The 22,169-nt window shown below is 39.2% G+C and overlaps 2 protein-coding genes across 5 annotated transcripts in view; both read right to left on the bottom strand.

The window, feature by feature from the left end:
- Nucleotides 1-523: 523 nt before the first annotated feature.
- Nucleotides 524-16,531, bottom strand: prom2 (prominin 2). The gene is made up of 24 exons (XM_059323894.1): nt 16,437-16,531; nt 14,933-15,271; nt 12,802-12,872; nt 12,270-12,475; nt 11,944-12,064; nt 10,550-10,613; nt 10,347-10,436; nt 8,792-8,988; nt 8,066-8,140; nt 7,727-7,790; nt 7,445-7,601; nt 7,210-7,362; nt 6,990-7,113; nt 6,589-6,677; nt 5,494-5,578; nt 5,245-5,388; nt 4,200-4,268; nt 3,979-4,071; nt 3,813-3,866; nt 3,636-3,716; nt 2,068-2,136; nt 1,879-1,968; nt 1,599-1,711; nt 524-1,466 (listed from the first exon to the last, which is right to left on the bottom strand). The coding sequence occupies exons 2-24, from the start codon at nt 15,174-15,176 to the stop codon at nt 1,415-1,417; spliced, it is 2,505 nt and encodes an 834-aa protein (XP_059179877.1). The 5' UTR covers nt 15,177-15,271; nt 16,437-16,531; the 3' UTR covers nt 524-1,414.
- A 2,492-nt stretch (nt 16,532-19,023) lies between these two features.
- The window catches only part of ldb1a (LIM domain binding 1a), a 29,473-nt gene continuing 26,327 nt past the window's right edge, over nt 19,024-22,169 (bottom strand). For 2 of the 4 annotated variants that reach the window (XM_059358897.1, XM_059358898.1), the window contains one exon: nt 19,024-21,981. In XM_059358897.1, the coding sequence (XP_059214880.1) occupies nt 21,757-21,981 (225 nt within the window). In that variant the 3' untranslated portion in view covers nt 19,024-21,756. The remainder of the gene's footprint in view (nt 21,982-22,169) is intronic. The other 2 variants (XM_059358899.1, XM_059358900.1) reach the window with 1 other exon arrangement.

Below are 22,169 nucleotides of genomic sequence, written 5' to 3'. Positions count from 1 at the left end.
GAAAACATGTTTGCTGTTGCTTTGTGCAATCACCAGCACACTGTGACAACCTGCTATAGAACATCATGCGCTTAAAAAGTCCTGTCTGTTATTATTTGACCATTATCGAATCAACACAGTGAAGCATCACTCTGCAAATAAGTCACATCTTCACATCTTAGTTTTCATCCAGTTTTCTCAAATGCCCACATCTCACATGTTAATTAATCTACAAAGGGTCACATGAGAGGGAAACTGCACAGATAATTGTGATGCATGACAGTATCATGTTCACAAAGACACACTATCTCTACCATCACACAGGCTTTATGTGTTGCCATAGTAGAGTCTGTTCAACTGTTTTTTATAAATTGTTGCAGAGTGATGAAGGCGTATGTATGATACAAAGGTTGTGCTGGGCTACAAATGTGCACTGTGAAAAACACTTTCATGGTTTGCATGGAAAACAGACTGACTGATCTGTGAGATTCCACTCATGTTACAGCTAAAAGGTAGAAAAATGCACAGCAGACTCGGTGCATTTCAGTGGCAATTCTTTACTTACAGTAGTTTTCGCAACAGCTGGTAGAATTGTTTACAAACTTTTGATCATAATGTGAAAAGAGAACATGTAAAGTGCTGTGTAACAGAAAAAGATAAAACAATCTACTATCAAGTACAAAGAAGTACAAAAATCATCATTATGGAATCACAAATCACATCAGTGGAAATGTACAAAAACATATTTGCAAGCAAAACGGTAACAAAAAACTTGCATTGTAGAACGGCAGTGACATCAATTGTACCAGTCACACAAAAAGTGTAATCATTTCATGATTCATACAAAAAAACATGTGCGTTGATTTTCAATATTAGTGCAAATGTAATTAAGAATTTAATTAAAAAGTGTTTCCCATTGTAATTAAGTTGCCGAAGCATGTCAGTGAACAGACAGAGGCTGGCACAATATAAAAAGCCTGTTGGCACAGTATATTAATCAGTGTAAATGTGATGAACTCCCAACAAAAATCTGCTTTATAATTTGAAATATGAAGCATAATATTCTTAGAATCCAGCAGCATCTCAGTTCATACATTAAAAACATACAAAACATGTATTTACTACAATAAATCTCATTGAAATTTTTATTTAAAGTGATGAAAAAGTCCCTGCAGAATCTCTTATGTCCCTGTGTCCCCCTGAGATCATTTAAAAAATGCTGTGTGTGATGTTTGATATGAATTGTAAGACCGTGGTTCTCCCCTTTATGGTAGAAATTATAATAAATGTAAAGTAGACAACTTCACTATTTTTTCAGTTTGAGATTTTTCAGAGCGATAATGTGGCACATCTGTGCAGGAGTGCACCATGTGTCCTTATTTTGTGGAGTCGTGCCTGCAGTCTTTTAAAGCTGTTACACACATGTGCCATCGTCTCAGCTGAATTTCATCTGGGGCCGTGGGATGTGGTTCATAGGTATATGGTCGCTGGAAAAAGAGAGATTAATAGTGGTCAAAGGCAGGCCAGCACGGCCAAATGAATCAGTCATGTGATTTTTGCACAACATATGATTTTGTGTGTGTAAATAGATCTGTCGTTCTTTTGTTTGTGCTGCTTACTCATAGACATCAGAATATTTCATCCTCCTGTAGTATTTGGCTAGTTTGATAACGAAGATGATGCTGGGGATGAAGAAGATCAAGCACCAGCCGAGACTGAACCAGAACGCGTTCTAAAGAGAGACAGATGGTGAGTTAATATAATGCAGCGCTGATTAAAAGGGGAGTGATAAAAATGTATCAATCTTGTCTCTACTCTCCAGGCCTCAGAGTCACAAAGAAATCAATTAGTGATTATGATGTGCAGCTGTAGGTGGAGCTAACAACATCTGATCCTCACCAGAGACTCCACCATGTGTGAGCAGACAATAAACTCAACAGAGTCCACAGCTTCTGCCACCGGCCCACAGCGGCCCACCTGCTGTGTGATCTGAGGAGAATACACAGATCACTTATAGTACAAACATCACACATATACTTGCTATGCTTTGAGTGTGTGCACAGTATGTTAAAAAGTCTTAAACGTTACCGTGATGTTGGCCCAGTCGGCATACATAATGAAGTAACTCAGCTGACAGTCCATAAACTTTCTGCTCTCCTAGGATCATGAGAGAGAGAGAGTGAATTCCACACATTTTCTCTCTGCTTTACAGTGGGAGGTCATGAGGAATCAGTAGAAAGTCTGGCCATCTCAGCATGTGGAATTCTGGGTAAATCCTCTGAAGTGACCCGTAAATAAGTGCAGTGATTAGGCAAGGCAAGGTTATTAGGTTATTTATACAGCACATTTCATGCATAGAGTACTTAACATAATGCATTCAAACATGAAAGGATAAGTCTCTTGATATTCTATATTTCTCTTGCTGTCAACAAATCATGAAATGACTGAAACCATAAAACAATTACTTAAAGGTGTATGTATGATATAATGGAGTAATGGCCCCCTGACCAGATAATAAAACCCTGTGTGCTCCCTGTGTGTGTGTGTGTGTGTGTGTGTGTGTGTGTGTGTGTGTGTGTGTGTGTGTGGGTTGTAATCTGAGCTTCTCTGCTTCTCTGTGCCAGAAAATGGGTAAAGAGGTAGAGCTGAGGTAGTCCAATGAAGCCAGGTTTCTTAAACATGCCACATGTGATAGCACTCGCTTGTCAAGCAAAGCAGCCATGCCCTTAATAAAGCATTACATTAAGCCCTAAAATAATTTACCCAGATGAGTTTCATAAAAATGAACCCCCACTGTACAGCTGTCATGATCGCGGAATTTTATTTTTTTGTACCAGGCTGTAAACATGTATATTTCTGCTGTAAATGTAGTTATTTGACAGGTACCAACTACAACCTAATTAAAAAAGTATTCTTCTTTGTGTTTCCCCTAACACTGCAGTTCAGAGGAACACAAAGGAAATACGATATGATAGTCCATAATGACTTCATTGCAACATAACAGCAGAACATTTTATCTACTGATAAAACTTTGGGGGAAAAATAAGCCTATTTGAAATTTTTTTTACATATTAAGTAATGTATTTAAGTATTTCAATTTGATGAATACAAGCTCTAAAAGTGTATTGTTAAAATCGGCATCTTTTTTTCTGTCCATAAAAATACAAGTTACAGGAATTCTCAGAAGTAATTAAATATGTATTTTAAAAATGTTGTAGAGGACATTCGGAGCTGTATTTGTATTTTAAACTTTATTCTAACACTGGAAGCCAATTCAGACACCTAACTATTGGTGTAATATGTTCAGTAATTTGTTGTTATCCTACCAGCAACCATAGACTGTATAAATAACCTTTACATTACCCAATTTGTTGTCCAGGAACCATCAGTACATCTGCTACATTTTTCAAAAGAAACTTTTTAGGAACTACCTACCTAGTTCCTAAAAAGTTTGCATAACTACAACTGAAGAGAAATTATGATTGGGCACAAAATATAATTCTTGCACATTTAGATGTGGAACCAATAAGCACATTGTTTCAAGCAGCACACCTCCCCTCCGACCCCTCTGGGTAAATGACTGACCGACCACAGGCATTAACAGACCACATGGAGCACTTTTCCCTCTAACTCATGTGACTCGTGGCTCTACTCACGGTCTTGACGATCTGTGTCGTATTTGTGTTGAGGAAGTCTTGTGCTGCTCCCACGTTGCTCAGCACCTCCCCCACTGTTCCCTGAAAGAGGCACAGAGGAGAGAATTGGCTACAGAACCACAGAGAGGAGGGTGACCTTTATTCTTGGCAGTTTCAGGTGTTAGTCGGTGCACTCACATTGATTTTTTCTACGATAGATCCAAGGCTCTTGATGGTCGAGTTCAGGTTTTTCTGCGGGCAAAAGCAGGAGATGTCAATGTTTAAATTCAGATGGATGGCCAACATGGGGGGAAAAAAGACCAGAATGAAGACATTAGGAAAGATACAGGATGGGGATACTCACCAGTTGTGGGATGATGGTTGTTTCTATGTCGGCCTGGATCTGCCTCAGGTCTCGGGCCCCATTTTGGAGCTCTTTTTGAATATCACTGTTTGGCTAAAAGCAAGCAAATTGTTGGTTGGTAAAAAGAACACAAGTACTAGAAAAAATGTCATTCATTTAGGAATCATGTGACGTGTTGTGCAGAAAAGAAGAGTAAAGTGTAAAATGTCAGTAGGGCTTACCTGTGTGTTAGCAAGAATATCAAGTTTTTCTGCTGTTGTATTCAGGTTGATGCTGGAAATGCTGTTCATCTAATACAGAGACAGAAAAGAACCACTGGATCACAATCACATGTGGACACATGCAATGAAAGACAATCTACACAAAGATAGGAGAGACCGGACATGGTTGAAACAGCACCACTTTCACAAAGACGACAGGACCTGAGAGTCATGAGATCAATTTCATGTATGGCCGACTTCTTCCTGACCTCACTTGTGAAGTTTCATAGCTGTGTGAAGATGTGTGCAGATTTTACAGATTTTCAGCTAAAGTGATTTTTTTGCAACAAGTCTATGTTTTGATACATAAAATGTGATTAAACAAATGTAAACCGTTTGCACATTCTCTTTTACTGTCTTGTTTTAGAATCAGTTATAGCGGGTATCATGGCTATTTTCCATATGAAAAAAACATTTAGCTTTGAAGATATTATTTTGGGGAAATCACCACCAAAGCTATTAATAGAAACGATAAAGCTTTATAATAAGGTCCTTAATAACCATTAATTAACAAGTAATAAGGCATTGTTCTCGCTTTAGATCCGGTAGTTGCAAAAAGCATAGTTAACTTATAGTTAACTTATAATAGATGAGCAATAAAGTATATTTTAATATCAATAAGCAAACAAAATAAGATTAATAAAGGCATGGCAAAGAGATAATGGGTGGGTCATGGGTGTTTGTAATGCCATTATTAACACTTATATAAGCTTATAAACACACAATAATGTTAATAAGCATCTTGTAAGGACTTACAAGGGCCTTATTACTTGTTAATTAATGGTTATTACAAGGACCTTAATATAAAGCGTTACTACATTGTCTAAAACTGTAGACGGTCAAAATGCAGGAAATCATAGAAATGGAAAGAATAACAGTTAGAAACAAAGGGACAGCGTATAAAATATTTTTGTTTAACTGGACAAAAAATGCAGCAAAAAATTAGAATATGAATACTTGGAAATAGCATAGGCAGACGGATCAGAAGCCCATGAATAATGCCCACCTGCTGTATGAAGGCAGTGGTGTCAATACTTGAAGCCTTGCTGGGGAAGCTGCTGAGTTGGTTTTTAACTTCAGGGCTCAGGAGAGTGACGCTGGACAGAGTGATGTCTGTATCTTCAAAGTGCTGCTGGATCTGCTGCGTGTACTGTGAGTGACCAACAGACACATTTCAACATGTGGTTAATAAGTTCCTGTAGGTTTTAACATCATTTGATTTTGAACAGGTAAAAAGGACAGTCGGGAAACTCACTTTAGACACATTGAGCAGGTCGTCAAGGTTTACGAGCTCATTCAAGTGGAGCGTAGTCCACAGAGGCTGGTTTTTCTCACAGTCACTGTAAACATTCAGTCAAATCAAGTCAAAATTGAAGGTAAAATTCTACAAGTAATATTAATTAATGAATCTATTTACTTTTACTAGAGCCTGGCCAATTTATTGGTCGACTGATATTATTGGCTGATATTGGCCTCTCAAAGGCATATTGGTATCTATTGGTATTCGTATATATAGTTGAATATGTGCAGTTGAATATTCTTTAATAGAGACATTTCTTTAAGAAATCAGCCTTATCTTTCAATGATCATAATAATTTTTTTTTTTTTTAATTTATTTTCTAGCAGTTTTTTTCCTTTTTTCATAATTTTTTTGTTGTTGCTGTTTTTCTTTATTTTCTTTATTTTTTAATCATTATTATTATTATTATTATTACTATTCATTATTCATTCATTATCCTTATCCGCTTATCCGCATTCGGGTCACGGGGGGCTGGAGCCAATCCCAGCTGACATTGGGCGAGAGGCAGGGTACACCCTGGACAGGTCGCCAAACTATTACAGGGCTTATTACTATTGTTATTATTAGGATTATTAGGATGATGATGATGATGATGATTATAACTATTACTATTATTATCTTTCTCTTTGTACTGTTGTATGTTTGTATGTTCATTTTTTATGTTTGAAATAAAAGTACTACATTAAAATATTATACTATACTATACTATACTATACTATACTAAAATATACTATATAAAATAAGAACTATAAAAAAAAAATTAAAAGAGAAGTACCACTGCATGCATAGTCATATCAATGCAAAATGGTACACACTCCACATTTTCATTTCAGCTCAAAATTTAAGATATCGGCCGCTACATAATTTCCCCCTCTAAAATCATTATTGGGCTCAAAAAATGGGGGGAAAACCCTTCTGTGATGACAGATTTGTAACTGATGTCACAAGAGAGCAAATAAAACTAGACTATATGAAGACAAGCTTGTGCGTACGCATGAACACATGTTTATGCATTTGTTCCTGTGTGAGAGGCGGAGTGGTAGCACATACCTATAGATAGCAGAGATACTGATGTTGTTTTTCAATCCCAGAGTTGAACCAATATCCAACCCTGGAATTAAACCTGGAGTATCAATGAACTGTGGAGAAACGAGTCAATAATGTCAACACAAAGATATCGCACACAGCGTCTGTAGTGTCTTTGTTTTTCTGATGCATGCAGATATAGACCGCTGCAGGGATGACATATTTTTATAGGCCAACACAGAAGTAAGCATTGCACTGGTTCCCTCAACAAAAAGCTAAGGGGATTTTTTAAGATAGACTGTTGTAGAACAAAATGTGAAAATCGAGGAAACTAGAAGTGCAAAAATGTTAACACATTTCTGAGTTTTAGAATTCATTCCTGAAGCATTCTGTTCGTGTGTGCAGGCGGATCTTTTTATGACTACCTCTAGCAGTCGTCCGTTGCTCCAGGGCCGACAGACTAGAGTGTAAACATTCCCGCCCAGCAGGAACAGCACCAGCACTGCTATCATGAAGAGCCAGGAAAAGAGGAAGCTGAAACCTGCACTCCTGTAACCACAAACAGGTCAATGGTCAAACAAGCAGGAAAGAGGTGAAACTGTTTGTGGCTAAAAATAAAAACTACCACTACAACGCAGCCCTCACATCATGAGAAAGGTTCCTCCACAATCTGCCGTGGAGGAGCGTTCTGTGGGGTTTGATTTGGGTGAGAGACCCAGCGGGCCCAGGACCAGACCCAGGAGGCTACACACCACCACCAGGAGCACCACGCAGCTCAGAGCCACACACACTGCCCATCTGGAGAAGTAAACACACCATAATGACTGATTTTTGCTTCTTTTTTAGTTGATAAAATGTGTTTGCACATCAGGCTTTTTACCTAATATTCTCGGCTCTCTCGACCTCTGATGTGGCCATGTCGATTTGTCTCTGCGCCTGGTTTAGGGTCTCAAATACGTTGTTCAGAGCAGATAAAGGGATGTTATTGGTAACCTGGGAGATCTGTGTTTTGATGTTATCCAACATCTGCTTGCTGCCTTAAAAAAACACACAATATACATCTTTAATATGGATGTTATTAAACTAAATGCGTTAAAAAGAAACAAATATTTGTAAGGAAAGTGAAGGCCTAAAGTTTGAGACAATAAATGAGCTAACTCACTTTGAACTACATCCTTGGTTTCATTGGTGATTCTCTGAGGGATGCTGTGAAAATAGTCTTCCACCTGAAAGGCAGTGCATACATTTTCAAAATATCACAATCTCTTTTCTATGATAAAACAGTTATAATTAGCCAGTGGTTTTACTCTGATTTTACTCTGTTTACACACATTAGCTTAACCTCTGGGCATGTCGCTAGACAATTATTACATTATGATTAGTTAAAACTTGTTCACACTCCTCCCTCTATCTGACTCATGTTTGTCACCAGGGCAGGCATTACATTACCAAGATTGATTATAATTATAAGCATATTCTTTGTTTATCAGAACTCACTGACCTTCTTAATTTGGGATTTGAGATTTGTTTTCTTGATTTCATCCAAAGCAGACTGGAATTCATTTAAGCTGGAAGTCTGAGGAGAAAAAAAGAGACATAAACATGTAGCCATTGTGACCACTAATCACATGCAATAACATGCTATACTTTAAAGTAACAGAAGGGGGCAGCAGACTTCAACAAAACAAGCATTCACGTTTGTTTTCATAGACTCCCTTAAAGAACCAAAGGAACACAATGAAGTGGGCTGATAATAAAGAATAATGAATGGTGTCTCTGCTTTTTGTCAATGTCTTATTATTGTTGTCATGGTGGAGATTATATGTATTTCCTTAAAGAGGAGAGGAGAGGAGAGGAGAGGAGAGGAGAGGAGAGGAGCGGAGCGGAGAGGAGAGGAGAGGAGAGGAGATGAGTGGGTATGTGTCAGAGTTAGGAGTGTAGGAGGAATAGAGAAGAACAGATGGGAGGAGGACAAATCAGCTGTTCAGACAGAGCCAAAAATGAAAATCTATTATAGTGTGTCACACTGTCTCAGCCTGCGTCAGAGGTAGCTAGTAGCATGATTGCCCAAATGGTTCTTCCTGTTGCTTCATGACGGAGTTTTGTCAGACACAGTAACAGTGATGATTCTTTGTCTGTATTTCAGGAAGTTTGTAATGTGAGCAGTCAAACCTAACTACAGAAATACAAGGTAATGCCTAATGTGTACTACAGAGTGAGTACTTACATCGATGGAGGTATCCAGTTTTAAGTTCTGTAGCTCGGGCTGCAGGATGTTACAGCCGATGCAGTTTGGCTTGGATAAAGTCTGATTGATTTGATTTCTAACATTAGTGACGTTGGCCTGAAGGCGGTCTGTGCTGGACTGCAGCTGGGCCAAAGATGAATTCAGGGTGTTCAGCTGAAGATTGGCGTTTACAGTCTCTGCTCACATATAAAAAAAACACACACACATTCAAAACAATTAAAAGCTGAAATTTCCGAAAATTGATTATCAAGGGATATATCATCCAGCTGCTTTTAGTTATTAATTGAAATATTTTCCTTATTTCTCTGCTATGTCTGTTCTGTGTCAAGTTGGTAAATTATTGAACAGCTCTTCATTCATCAAGGCATAATTATGTAGACAATGTTACACTGCGATCATTCACGCTCAGTTACAAAACCCAACACCTTTCTGTGGCTATCTGTTACAAAGAAGCATGATTACACCAGAATAACCGCCTCTTGGTTATTTCCCTACATCAACCAGCCAAGCTGCAGTTTATATCTATGACTGTCCAGACTCATATGTTGCCATGACAGTAGACCTTGCATGTTGACAATGGATGTTGTTGGATGCGTCACACACATCTTCAAACTGGTATCATGGAAGATCTATACAATCAGCACAGTTTTAAGCTGAAAACTCAGTGCAGTATCTAACTAAATCTGCCCTTCTGTTCCTGAGTTTTGGCATTGAATAATGACCAGAAAAGTGTTTTTTTCAGAACATTATGATGTTGCAGTAAAGCTGACCTTTGACCCTCTGGATATAGAATGTCATCACATCATCATTTTATCCTATAAGATGTTTGTGTGAATGTTTTTTGTCATGATTAGGGTCTGAATTCTTGAGTTATGGCCAAAAACGTGTTTTGTGAGGTCACAGTAGCCATTATAAACAGACTGGAGAGGCTCCTTAAGAGGTTTAGCATAGATGCTCAAACAGCAGTTGTATCAGAACTGGAGAGTATTTCTTCCTCCCAGCACAGACGGTGTGTGACAGTGATGGTTCATCCAATCACCTGCCAGGTATTTTTTGAAAGTGTCTGCCCAAACGGTTTCCAATTACAGCTTCTCAGATGGTTCTGTTGAGCAAACCATCTGGCAGCATCAGGTTAGGGATTATGAGCAAAACAAATGTGATCAGGACATTCCTGCTTTTTCTATCCATCACAGACAGAGACCCTGGTTTGGAGCCCTCTGACCGCTAGTGGCTGTGCCTCGTAGGCCTGTGCAGTAACCCATCCATGGGCAGCATGATCACTGGTATGATTATTAATATTTCTTCTTTTTTATCATGCATTTACTGATAAAAACTGGCGATCACAAACAAGAAATCATTAAAGTCTTAATTCGAGACTTATTAAAGCTTTTCATTGTCAGGGTTAGGAAGTGAAATACACAGTGCACTCATAAGTAGGACCGTGCCTACTTGATTACTGATCTCCTGTCAAATATGCACACATGCACTCACATGCTCAGACTGAAACAGGACAGAGCATGCAGCGACACCATACCTTGGTCCAGTAGTCTGACTGAGTTCAGCGCTGGATCTAGAGTTCCTCTGAATCGCTCCTTGACCTCTGCTCCCAGCTGTGGTCCAATGGCTAATTTGTGCAGACAGACAGGTATGAAGGGGTTAATCAGACATTGTATCACAGCCGTTAGAGTGAACAAAAGTAGTTCCTATATTTGTACATTATTAGTTCCCTGTTCTCACCATCTAGGTTTCTGGAAACCTCCTCCACAGTTGTGAAGCTCTCATTAACCACATGATTCACTTGCTGGAGATAAGCAGAGGGAAACAACTATGTCACAGTGTGCACATAAGATATGGGTTGAAAAACAGCATACAGTATATCAAGAATGATCACATAGGCTAATCGTACATAGCAGCTTTTGCAAATGAAGGACAAACAGAGTTCTACCCTGCCTCTCCCTCCAACATTTTCCCACTCTGTTGTATCTTGAGATAAGTGTATTGACACTGCTGAGTGCAGCGCTGGTCCTTAATCAGTGGACTGACAGGGAGAACTGGTGGTCTGTTAGCAAGTCACACAAAAGCTGTGGACTGTGATGGCAGGGGAGCAGGACATGATGTGACTAATCCTGAACAGACACTAATTAATCAACCAGTACTGAGTCATTGCTGCCACATTAAGGTCACAGACCTTTGGCCTTGGTATATTTCCATACTCATAACCAGAGCCTGACAAATGTATCAATCTGTTTATTACAGACATAATCAGTATCTGTCAGTATCAGTGCTTTTTTACAGAACATATAATGCAGAAAATGATGCTCAGGGTGATAAAGAAATTTTGTTTTGTTTTTTATTTGTACTTATTCTTTATTTGAATAATGAGCAATTAACTGATACTGAACATAGTACTGACGTTTATTTTGCTATTTATTTTAATTTGAATTTACTCTCTATTAAAACAATGTGCAATCAAGTTTTTTAACTTTACTAAAATTTTACTCTTTTTTTAATGGTGAGCAATTTGTTGATATTGAGCATGGCACTGATGTTTATTTTTGTATTTACTTTATTTTTATGTGTCCTTTATTTAAATATAAAACAGTTGACTGATACTGACTGGACAGTGTACTGATTTTTATTTTGCTATTTATTTTTATTTATTCTTAATTAAAATGGTTAACAACTGGCCGATACTAATCATGGTACTGATGTTTATTTTGTTTATTTATCCTTCATTTAAATACTAAGCAGTGGACTGATACTGTCTGAACATAGCACTGATAATTATTTAGCTATTTATATTTGATCTATTCTTAATTAAAATGGTTAACATAATTATATTTGTATTTATTTTTTATTTCAATGGTAAGCAATTAACTGATACTAAACATACGCTGCTGTTTTATATTCATTGGGCTGAAAGTATAACAATGCATATTAATACATTCATATTTTAATAAATAATACATTATTATTATTATTATTATTATTATTATTATTATTATTATTATTATTATTAATAATAATAATAATAATAATAATAATAATAATAATAATAATAATGTTAAATTTCCCTTTAAAATCAGTGTTAAAAAATGTCATATCGGTCGGGTCGGAAAATTTCCTCTTACCTGAGGCACAGCTGTGAGGAAGGATCGGATGTTATCTATAGTTTGGTTGAGCTTCACTTGACTTTGGTCCACACACACTTTGACGGCTTCGTTACTTTTGAACATGCATATGTTCCCAGCTCTGCAAACACACACACACACACACACACACACACACACACACACATACACACACACACAATTTGTGTCATGAGGAGAGGCACACAGGCAGTGAGGCATGCACATTCAAGCTGTCTTTATTCGATGCTAATTTCAGATAACACATTATTATGCTGTTCAAAAACGAGAGCACACACACACACACACACACACACACACACACTTACAGGATAATGACTGTAGTGACAAATGTAGTCCAGTAGAGAGTTCTTCTGCGACAGTTTATGGAAGATGTCTGCTTCTGGTACATCTTCCCACCACAGTTGCCACAGCAGCGACAGCACGCCAAGAAGAAACCAACTACGGGCACCAGAACGATGTACACGATGCCAATAGCTACACACACCAGAAAACCCACTTCATACACCAGCACCTGAACACACATACATACAGATAAATGACATGTATTACAACTAAAATGCAAAAAACAAAAAGGCAGAACAGTGACACGTCTTTGTGGTCTGTTGTGACGTCAAACACAGTGAGACATCAGCAGACAGTAGTTTTATATTACTGTGGTGACAGTCTACAATCAGAGTGGATGAAAGCAACTTCAGTCGACTGGGATAAATACACACACAAGGCTGCTTAAACATTCTCATATTACCAGCTTGAGGGGCTCAGAGAAGGGTGTGTCTGCCACATATATAGAAGTTCCTGACATCGTAGAATATATAAAACTCATGTACAACCACTTACTTCTTTGAGGAGTTCTTGATCTGACTGCACTTGTTTATAATCCTGTAGTTTCAGTAATTTCAGGATCAGATCTAAAAGAAAATCAAACAGGAAGACACATCAGAAGAGACAGAGAGCAGGCAAAAAACCTCATTGCTATTCTACACTGCCGGTCTCTGTCCCAGTTATTCATGTACAAAAGCCCGGCCGTGGGGACAATGTGTCCTGCGCGCCATACAAACATTTTAATCTCACGCATTGTAAAAGGGGAAATCTGACACCTTCATCTTGTGGTTACTGGGAAACCAGGACAGACACACACCCACAAAAAAAACACAGAGACTCTGGCTGATGGTCCCATTGAACCCTGTTATTGTGGATATTATTCATAAATCTCAGGCGCAGGTAACATGTTATTCAGGTGCTCTTCACACCAGCTATTTGTGTATTTCTCACCACCTGTGTGTGTGTCACATCCATCACGTTCTATAAAGGGTTTGCATAAATGTCCTGGAAATTTGCATTTCACTTCATTACTTTGCATTTCTCCTCACCTGTTGTTCTAATTTAATATCAGGCCCTCTGTGTTCCTCACCCCAGGCCCCAGTCTTTATGGCTCACTGTAGTTTACAACAAGCCGTCACGCCTTATCATAGAGTGATGGCTGACCTTGTGTTTAAACAATTGTTGAAAGACTTACTTATTCACATGAAAGGTTTCGAGGTGAAATCCAGTGACAGTATCGATATCCAACAAGAGAACAATGACTTTGAACTGTGCAAAGGTTGTTCAACATGTCTTGTGTCGTTCTGTTTTCTTTTTTGAAATCGATACAGAGCAGGAAGTAATAGAGAAGGGTTTATGAAGCGGTTACAACCCATCAGGTGGACAGACAAAAGACCACAGGTGAGACACAAGTCTGCGTAACACCATCAGAGCAGGACATAGAGGTTAAAGATTGACCGGGCAAAATGCAAGAATTTCCATTAACTTACTGATTAACCAATTCTGTCATTTTTCTTTCTGTATTGGCATTGTTAGCTTTAGAGGAGGTGAGAGGGTTAAAATGGATGCTCCACATTTCAGTAGGGAAATTTTGTCTGCCACAGAGCTGACTGCATTTAAATGTAATTTAAATTGCACCTGGTTGCTTTTACGCCTGAACAAAGGGATAGAGAAGAAAAGGACACGGTACTATACATCAGAACATGATGAGATTAAAGGCTTCCTATGCAGGAGCTGTCACTTACTGTTTGTGAACACAACATTCAAGCTTGGCCCGTCCTCTCCGGTTCAACAGAAGTAACAGCAAACCCCAGATTCACTCTTGTTTTGGCAAGAGCTTTGTTTCATGTAGCAACATTTCCATTTTGCCATTTTTCTAGGACTGGAGAGATACCACTGACTAACCTGCAGTATCTGGTCTTTAAAAACGACATAGCTGCCAGCTTTCATTGCTTTTCAGGTTGAGATTCAACATGAAAAAATATGATCAATTTAAAATTTTATTAAACTGCATAACAGTATATTAAGTAGTTAAAATGACAACAATAAAATGCATAAATAATAATAATCCAATAATATATATGGATTATATGTAACAATCTGGGTGGGGCCATGATGCATAACGAGTACTTTTACTTTTGATACTTTAAGTACATTTTAATGCTGGTACATTTATAATTTTACTGAAGTAAGTTTTGAATGCAGGACTTTTATTTGTAGTGGAGTAATTCCACAGTGTGGTATGAGTACTTTTACTTAAGTAAGGGATCTGAATACTTCTTCCACCACTGGTCTTAAGCCAGTCTTCAGATGAGTCTCAAGTCATTTATTTTCTGTCAAGTCAAGCTGCAAGTCAGCACAACAGTGACTCCAGTTGACTCAAGTCAAAGTCACAGTGACTTGAGTCTACGTTTCTATTTTCTTAGCTTGTGGGTAAAAGGTGAGCACAGCCAAAGGAAAAGAAGCATATAATACAGGCAGAGGGCAGGATCTCTGCAGATACAGACACCACCATACGTCCAGTGGGTCGTAAGTGATGATTAAGAGTGATTACTATTTTCCACGAGTCTGTCTGTGATTCTAGGAAAATCCCGCAGAGTAAGCCTTTTAGGATGTTTGATTTCTGAGTACTACCGATGACACTGACCTTTGGGAAATGGGTTGGGCTGGACTGTGTTGAGGAAGGACTGAACAAAAGGAGCCATGAAGCCCGCACTGCTGTCCTTCCCTTCTGTGTCCTGGTAGTGGGGCTGGACGAGGGCCTGTGGGGCAGCAGCTGCTGGACACGACTGTGGAGAGATGGACTGGGCCACACTGAGCCCTAGAAGCAACAGTCCTACTGTGGCCCTGAACGCTCCGGCGCTGCCCTGCCACCTCCAAGATAACCCCATGTCTACAGGTGAGACAGGTGATGGGGAGAAACTCGTCCGGACAAAACGGGTTAATGGAGTGATCACCTCATGGCACGAGCTCTGCCTTGATGCTTCTGGAAACAAGACAAAATGACTGAATACAATGACACACTCATACAAGGCAGGAGAATTAGAGATCTGAGATGAAACCCACAGACTGAGTCATAAAGTAAGAGGTCGTAGCGCAGTTTGTTGCAAAATGGCAAATGGAAAAAAGAAAATGCGGCTGTTTTGAAGAAGGAACATAACAATGACATTTTGAAAATGGGAACTATAAATGTTAAGCCAATGCGCGTTAAGCTTCTGAGAAATACAGTGCCCTTTAAAGCTTCTGTCTCATACTTCTGCACTTTACCAGAGAATTTGGAGTTTGTCATGAAGCACAGGAAGTGCTGACATTTAAAAGTTACAGCAACATTTGTGGGGAAATTGACACATGGAGGTTTATTACGACACGTCTGACTGTGTCATCGCTGTGTTCATAGTGTAAACACAGAAAGCTGCATCCGCCTCAGATACCTGCATCACCTCTGTTTAGCTAAACCCATTTTTCTTTTCCACAGCATCAGACAGTAAAACACCCACTAGAACAAGGGTGAAAATGTCTCCATGAAATTCCAGCACGACATTTGAATTTAAATTGTCGTTTGCCATTACACAACGCTCATCAACTGTATGTTTTCTGTAGGTGTAGCTCTCTTAAGCAAATAACTTAATACAGGTAAGGCCCTAAAGTAACCTGCATCACCTGTGTTTAGCTGAACCCATGGCTGCCTGGCACAGCAACAGACAGTAAAACAGCTACTAGAACAAGGGTGAAAATGCCTCATGAAACTCCTGCATGATATTTGAATGTTTATGGCTATGGTTTGTCATTAAAAAGCATTCGTCAACTGTGCTTTTTGTAGGTGTAGCTCTCTTAAGCAAATAACCTCAGACGGATAAGGCCCTAAAGTAAATGAACACTTCATCTTGTGGTTAAAGCAAACTGTTGAAATCAAAGAAAATAGTTTTTTGTTTGTTTAAAGGCACTCTTTTTAGATAACATGATCAACCTCTTTAACCTAGCACACAGCCGCCTGAAGATATTTACTGTAAACAGGATCAATAATAACTGTGTGTGAAGCTCCTCCAGGTCTTGGCACTTGCTGAGGTAAGGGTGTGAGTGAGAGGGTAAAACAAGTGAACTCAAAAGACATGTAGAGGGAACCAAAATGCAGTCACAGGAGAGTAACTCACCTTCCTTGGTCAGAGAGTGAAGGGCGGTCGCGCTGCTCTGATCTCCAGTAATTCAGTAAGGGGCGTGGGACTCTCACAGACAGTTAAAGTCCTGTAGGAACCTGATATGCTCCGCTCTGGCTGTAAAGTTGGAGCTGACTGTGTGCTCGCCTGGAGAACACTGGCAATAAGAAGAGAGGGAGGGAGAGAAGGGACCGGAGGAGGGAGGAAGGGAGGGTCTTAAAAAGAGAAACAGGGAGGGAGAGAGAGAGTGACGTGGGAAAGAAGAGTGAGAGTCCTGGGAAGGAAGCAAATAATTGGTCGGGTTACCTTCCAACAAATAGTATTTTTCTCATTTTGCTTCCTGGATTTCTGAAACATGGGGGTTGTTAAGCCCAGAAACAATTGTGAAAGGTTTGATATGTTCTTGCTGGATAAAAAAGGGTATTTTCGGTCACCCGAGTAGATCAGCAAATCACATCTGCAATGGTTTTGTGTCCAAACAAGCAACAACACAGCCCAAATATGCAGGACAACATAGCTGGAAGGGATACACTTGGGAAAGGGAGTTTTGAGAACACAACAACATCCAAGAGATGCCAAGAGATATTCCAAAAAATGTCAGGAAAGGAAATATGTGTCCCCATGTTATCATAACTGTCAAAAAGGAAATATATACAGAATAATTTTAACACTGAACAAGCCAAAACATGAATTTAGCCATTGTTCTACAGACGGAACTACACCCGAGTATTCAACTAGACAAGTAAAAGGTGAAGATAGTGCTGTTACTTACCTTTAACCTGCTACTGCTGAGGCACCGCTGAGGCAAGGGAGAGAAGATAACTGTGACAACTATTCTCATCGCTGCTTGTGACGTCTAGTCTGTCATCTCTGTCCACAATCTGCCCAGCATCATGACACTGCCTGCTGTGTAACACCTCTGCTACACAGATAAAACACATTTGCATAAAGAGAAACGCAAATGCAAGATAAGCATTCACCTAATTTCCCTTTTTAATCAACCTGATGCAAAAAAGGAACAAAATAAAGGAGTGTACCTGTGTCAGTTGTCCTCATCTCTTGTTTATCAAGTGGACTGCCACTCATACCTGGTTCACCTCAACCCAAAGTCATCAATTACAGGCTGATCCTTTAATCTGCTACCAACAGAGCTCTTCCCAAGTGGCTTTGGCATGTGAAGACTGTTGAGAGCTTGCAGTGCTGCCACTCAGTGACTCTCCTGAAGACAACAGCATCTGGTTGGTCTGTTAGGGTTGCAATGAGGACATGATATCCAACTGGCTTCCAACTTGTAAACATATTTAAAGTCAATTTAATTTATATATTCCAACATCACTAATCATAAAATCGTCTCAGGGGGCTTTTCAATCTGTACAGTAAACAACACCCTCTCTGCTTTCATAACATTTTTTTGATTAAGTAAAAATCCCCCACCAAAAACAAACCTTTAATGGGGGAAAAATTTGGAAGAAACCTCAGGGAGAGCAACAGAGGAGGGATCCATCTCCAAGGACGAAGACATGAATATTGGTATGAAATTATATTAATATATTACTTGGTAATATTTTCTTTGACTTGAGTCTGACTTAGTTTTTTAACCATACAAGATCATCAATATTCCAATATCAATAATGCTGTCATCTTTAACTGTTATTTTTTTCCAAATGAATTCCATCTGTAGCCTTTGAGTCTTTAGCCATACATAACGAAGCAAGAACAGAAAGCAACAAATGATTTACAAGGTGCTGGATTATTAACATAATATCAATATATAATTTTCTATGTCAAGTAAGTGTAACTTAATTTGAGATGATTTTATCACACATATGAAGCCCAAGGTCCAGAATCAGCTTCCATGCTCAAACATTGGAACTGCTTTGTAGCTTTTGTTGGATCAAAAGCTGCATATCTGAAGCCCATCATACGTCTCTTAAAGAAATGCTTTGAAAAATGTATCTTTGAGTACAGAAATGTAACAATCTAAAGTGACAATGCTTTGCTCTTCTGTCTCCATATTTCTTTTTACAGTTCGTCTCAGATGCTTGGCTTAGCAGAGAAAACCTATCTATTACATGCATTATTGTCACAGTTCCTTTTATTTCTTGTCATTCCTCTTTCCAGGCCAACCAACATGACTGCCATCTCCAATATCAGTTCTGACCCACCAAGAAGGAATTAATAACGTGCTTAAAAAAATAAAAAGCTAATCGGTCACACTGTGAATAGCATCTATGACAATTTGGTGTTTATTATCAGAAACAAGGGCTTCAGTGTCCTGCTCTCGCTCCACTTGATACTTTCTTTCAATAGGAACATTCAGTAAACAGCACCAGGAACAGCTTATGTTTCCATTTGCATGATAAAGCAAATACTTTTTGGACCACGTTTCTTTGCTGCAGCTGGTGATTATAAGAATTTCCTAAGGTCCGATTTACAAAAGCATACTTGATTCCCCATGATTACTGAAGAATATTTCAGTCATCTGTTTTATTTCTTCAAGGTCTGTTTTTTTAACATGTTCACGGCACTGGGACAGATATTTTCCATCAAGTATCATCACAGCTGAGTCCAATAACAATAACAACTATTTTTCAGTGAAAATTCATCTTTATTGATACCATACATGAATTATCAATGACAGAAACCTGGCAAAAAATATAGATATAAAATCACCCCTATGGTGAGGTGCTACAGGAGCCAGCTATGGGTGAATTGCCATTTCAGCTCTGTCTCACATATCACAAACCCTTATTCCCTAAATTATGTCAACTTAGGAAACACAGGGTGTTGAAAAGTTGCCCCTAGATTCAATTCTGTGTCGGCCCGCTGAGTGGAAACACCACAAGAGTAGACTAGGGGTGCTAGAGACGATGAGTATGGATTTAAAGACAACAGGCTGCAGCGCGGTGTGGGTTTACAGACGGCATTTCTGCCAGATACAATGATGGAGGAATTTCTGACAGGCTGCTCAGTCTGTCCTGGTGCTCTGAGAGACCCCTGCTGGGCGAGTCTGGAAATGACTATCATCATGGAACATTTCCAACATCTGAGGAACTCAAGGCTTTTCATCAGAGGATGACTCACCACAAAATAGAGCAAGTTTACAGGAAAAAAAGATGTTTTTGAGGTTAACATTTTATCTAAATGTGGTTACTTATTGATTTTCAGTGCATCTGATGCGTTTTCAGATAGACCAGGTACCTACAAGACCAGAATCTGTCTTTAATGTGAACATACTGAACCATTGTGATTAACTGGCCAGAACTGGGAGCTGCATGTCAAAAATCAGACGTAATGGAATGACCTGTGTTAGCATTAACTGACTCAGCAGCCCCACAAACTCCTCCATATATCATCATGAGTATAGTACAGGTGGGTTGGACCTAAACAGAATGTCAGTACATAGAAAAATAAATACAGTTTGCTAAAATGAGGGCAAAATTCTTTTATCAGTGATTGTACCATTAAAAATCACGTTTAAAAAAACTTTAAAGAGGCTTTTCATTTCTTTACATTAGATTGAGTTTCTCATAATTCTAGGGAGGAATATGTAGAATAACTTTTACAGAAATTACTACCTAAAAATATACAAGCACAGACACAAACATGAGGAGTAAAGCCAACAAAATGATTCGTCATTAAACATAAAACAGCACAGTGTAATCAATATCTAAAGAATCTTTACATGTAGCTCCTTGGTCTGCAGCTTTCTTAATTGTGATTAAAAACATTTCTGGGAACTTTAAGTTAATACAAAAGTCTTTTTTTCTTATTTTACAATCCTGTCAAAACTTGTTTTTAAAATATTTGAGTAGCAAATTTGAGTTTTCTGTAATTATGTTTCTCTGAAGAGAGGACCCCCAGATAGAGATTTCAAGACAAAGCAAACAGTTGCAATGACAAGTCAACAGATCCAAACTTTTAGTGGGGAAAATGGTTTCCAGTGTGCTGCTTTGGACTCACATCAAACAAGATGTAGCACAGTATTAAAACACTAGCCTTGTTTCTCCCCAACCTGCTGTTTTCTAGCACTGAAGCCAATGGATCTGATGACGGTGTGATGGCTGACACAGATGGGTGACATTATATTAAGCACAGACTTACATGGAAGTTATTACCATCACAATAAGAATGATCTAACAGCAATACGTATACATTAATATACTGCAGGTTTCTGATGTTTTACAATTCTTACATTAGCAATAATAGAAAAGAAAAGAAAAATACACCGTCAATTCATAAGAAAAATAGATTGGAGTTAATAGTGGAAAACAGTGCAAAGAATATTCTGGGGTGTTTTTGTTTGCTTGCTTGTCTGTTTATTTTTTAGAAATTGTTTACAAAAATAAAAACAATTCAAAACAAGTCTAAAACATAGAAAATGAAAACACACTTCTGTAGCATCTGGTGCTCTGGTCCAGACATGCTGCGTACCACCTCTCTCCAGTACCTCAATGTTTTATGCTGTAGGTGTAGGTGAGTGAGTAAGAATGTGTATGTTTGCGTGTGTGAGAGTGTGTGGGTGTAAGTGTGTGCACTGGTCTGGATGTGCATGTCAGTGTTGTGTGTGAGTGTAAGATTTAGCGTAGTGGTTCTCAACTCCGGTCCTCAAGCTCCGGCACTGTACAGGTTTTTGTTCCAACCAGGTCCTACAAAAACAAATAATTGAGTTTTTAAAAACCGAACGTTGAATTTTTGATACTAAGAGTGCACACAGATTTCTGCAGCCTGCAAAAAAATAAGTTAAATAAAAGCTAAGCATTTCTTCCCTGTGACATGAGCACAACAGAAACAACAGGGTGCGTCGTCAAGGAAAACGCACGCCTGAGAGACCCGAGGTTGGAACAAGAACCCACTGACATGGTCGCCATGGCGAGCACTCGGACAACAGGACACGCCAACTTTGGCTCAAACACTGTGGTGAGCGATGATGGGGGGGTAATAGACACATGCACACACGCCGCCACCCCGCGAGTCTCACCACACCTCTAAGAGGACTGACTGGAGCCGAGCAGACGAGGGCCAAGGCTGAGCACCACTGAGCATGTGCAACATGTGAGGGAGCGAGAGGGACTCTGCTGACCCTGTCCTTCATGTGACAGCAAAGAAGCTTTATCAGTCTATCAGCTGTTGTTCCTTTCCCTAACCACTTCTTTAGGTCTTTAAAAGAACTTGACGGAAAAGAACAAAGAAAAATTAATTGAACACAAGTGCTCGAGGTCACCCTCCCTGACTCCTCTCGCTAGTGTGTTGGCTCAGGTGGATCCCAGTAGGATTTAAGCATTGAAAAAAAGGGGCTGACTGGGACCTCAGCACTCTACTGGGACGACTGGGAGTTGTCATTCTTGCTCTCCTGACTGGAGGGAGCCTTGTTGTTCCAGGGCGAGTGTGCCCCCAGTGCAGGCGAGCTGTTGAAACTGTCCTCATCCTCCAGGCCATTCGCCCCATCGAACTGCGTGTTCTCCAGCCGCGTGATCAGACGCTCGTCCTCGTCACCAAACTCCCCTCCCATCAGAGTGGGTTCTCCCACCATCATCACGTCCTAAAGGGGACAGCAAGGGCCGGTACATATTATCCCCATAATACAGGGGGGTGCGCGGAATGACTGGATGCACGGACGAGTTGTAACTCAAGTGTTTTTTGCCTGTAATCTAGGTGCGATCTAACTTTCAATTCCAGCGTTACAAATTCATTTTATATTAATTGAAATATAGTATAATTGATACTTTT

The sequence above is a fragment of the Centropristis striata genome, chromosome 20 (assembly GCF_030273125.1).
Source record: "Centropristis striata isolate RG_2023a ecotype Rhode Island chromosome 20, C.striata_1.0, whole genome shotgun sequence".
Lineage (NCBI taxonomy): Eukaryota > Metazoa > Chordata > Actinopteri > Perciformes > Serranidae > Centropristis > Centropristis striata.
The sequence above is the reverse complement of the archived record's forward strand: the minus strand, read 5'-3'. Positions and strand labels throughout refer to the sequence as shown.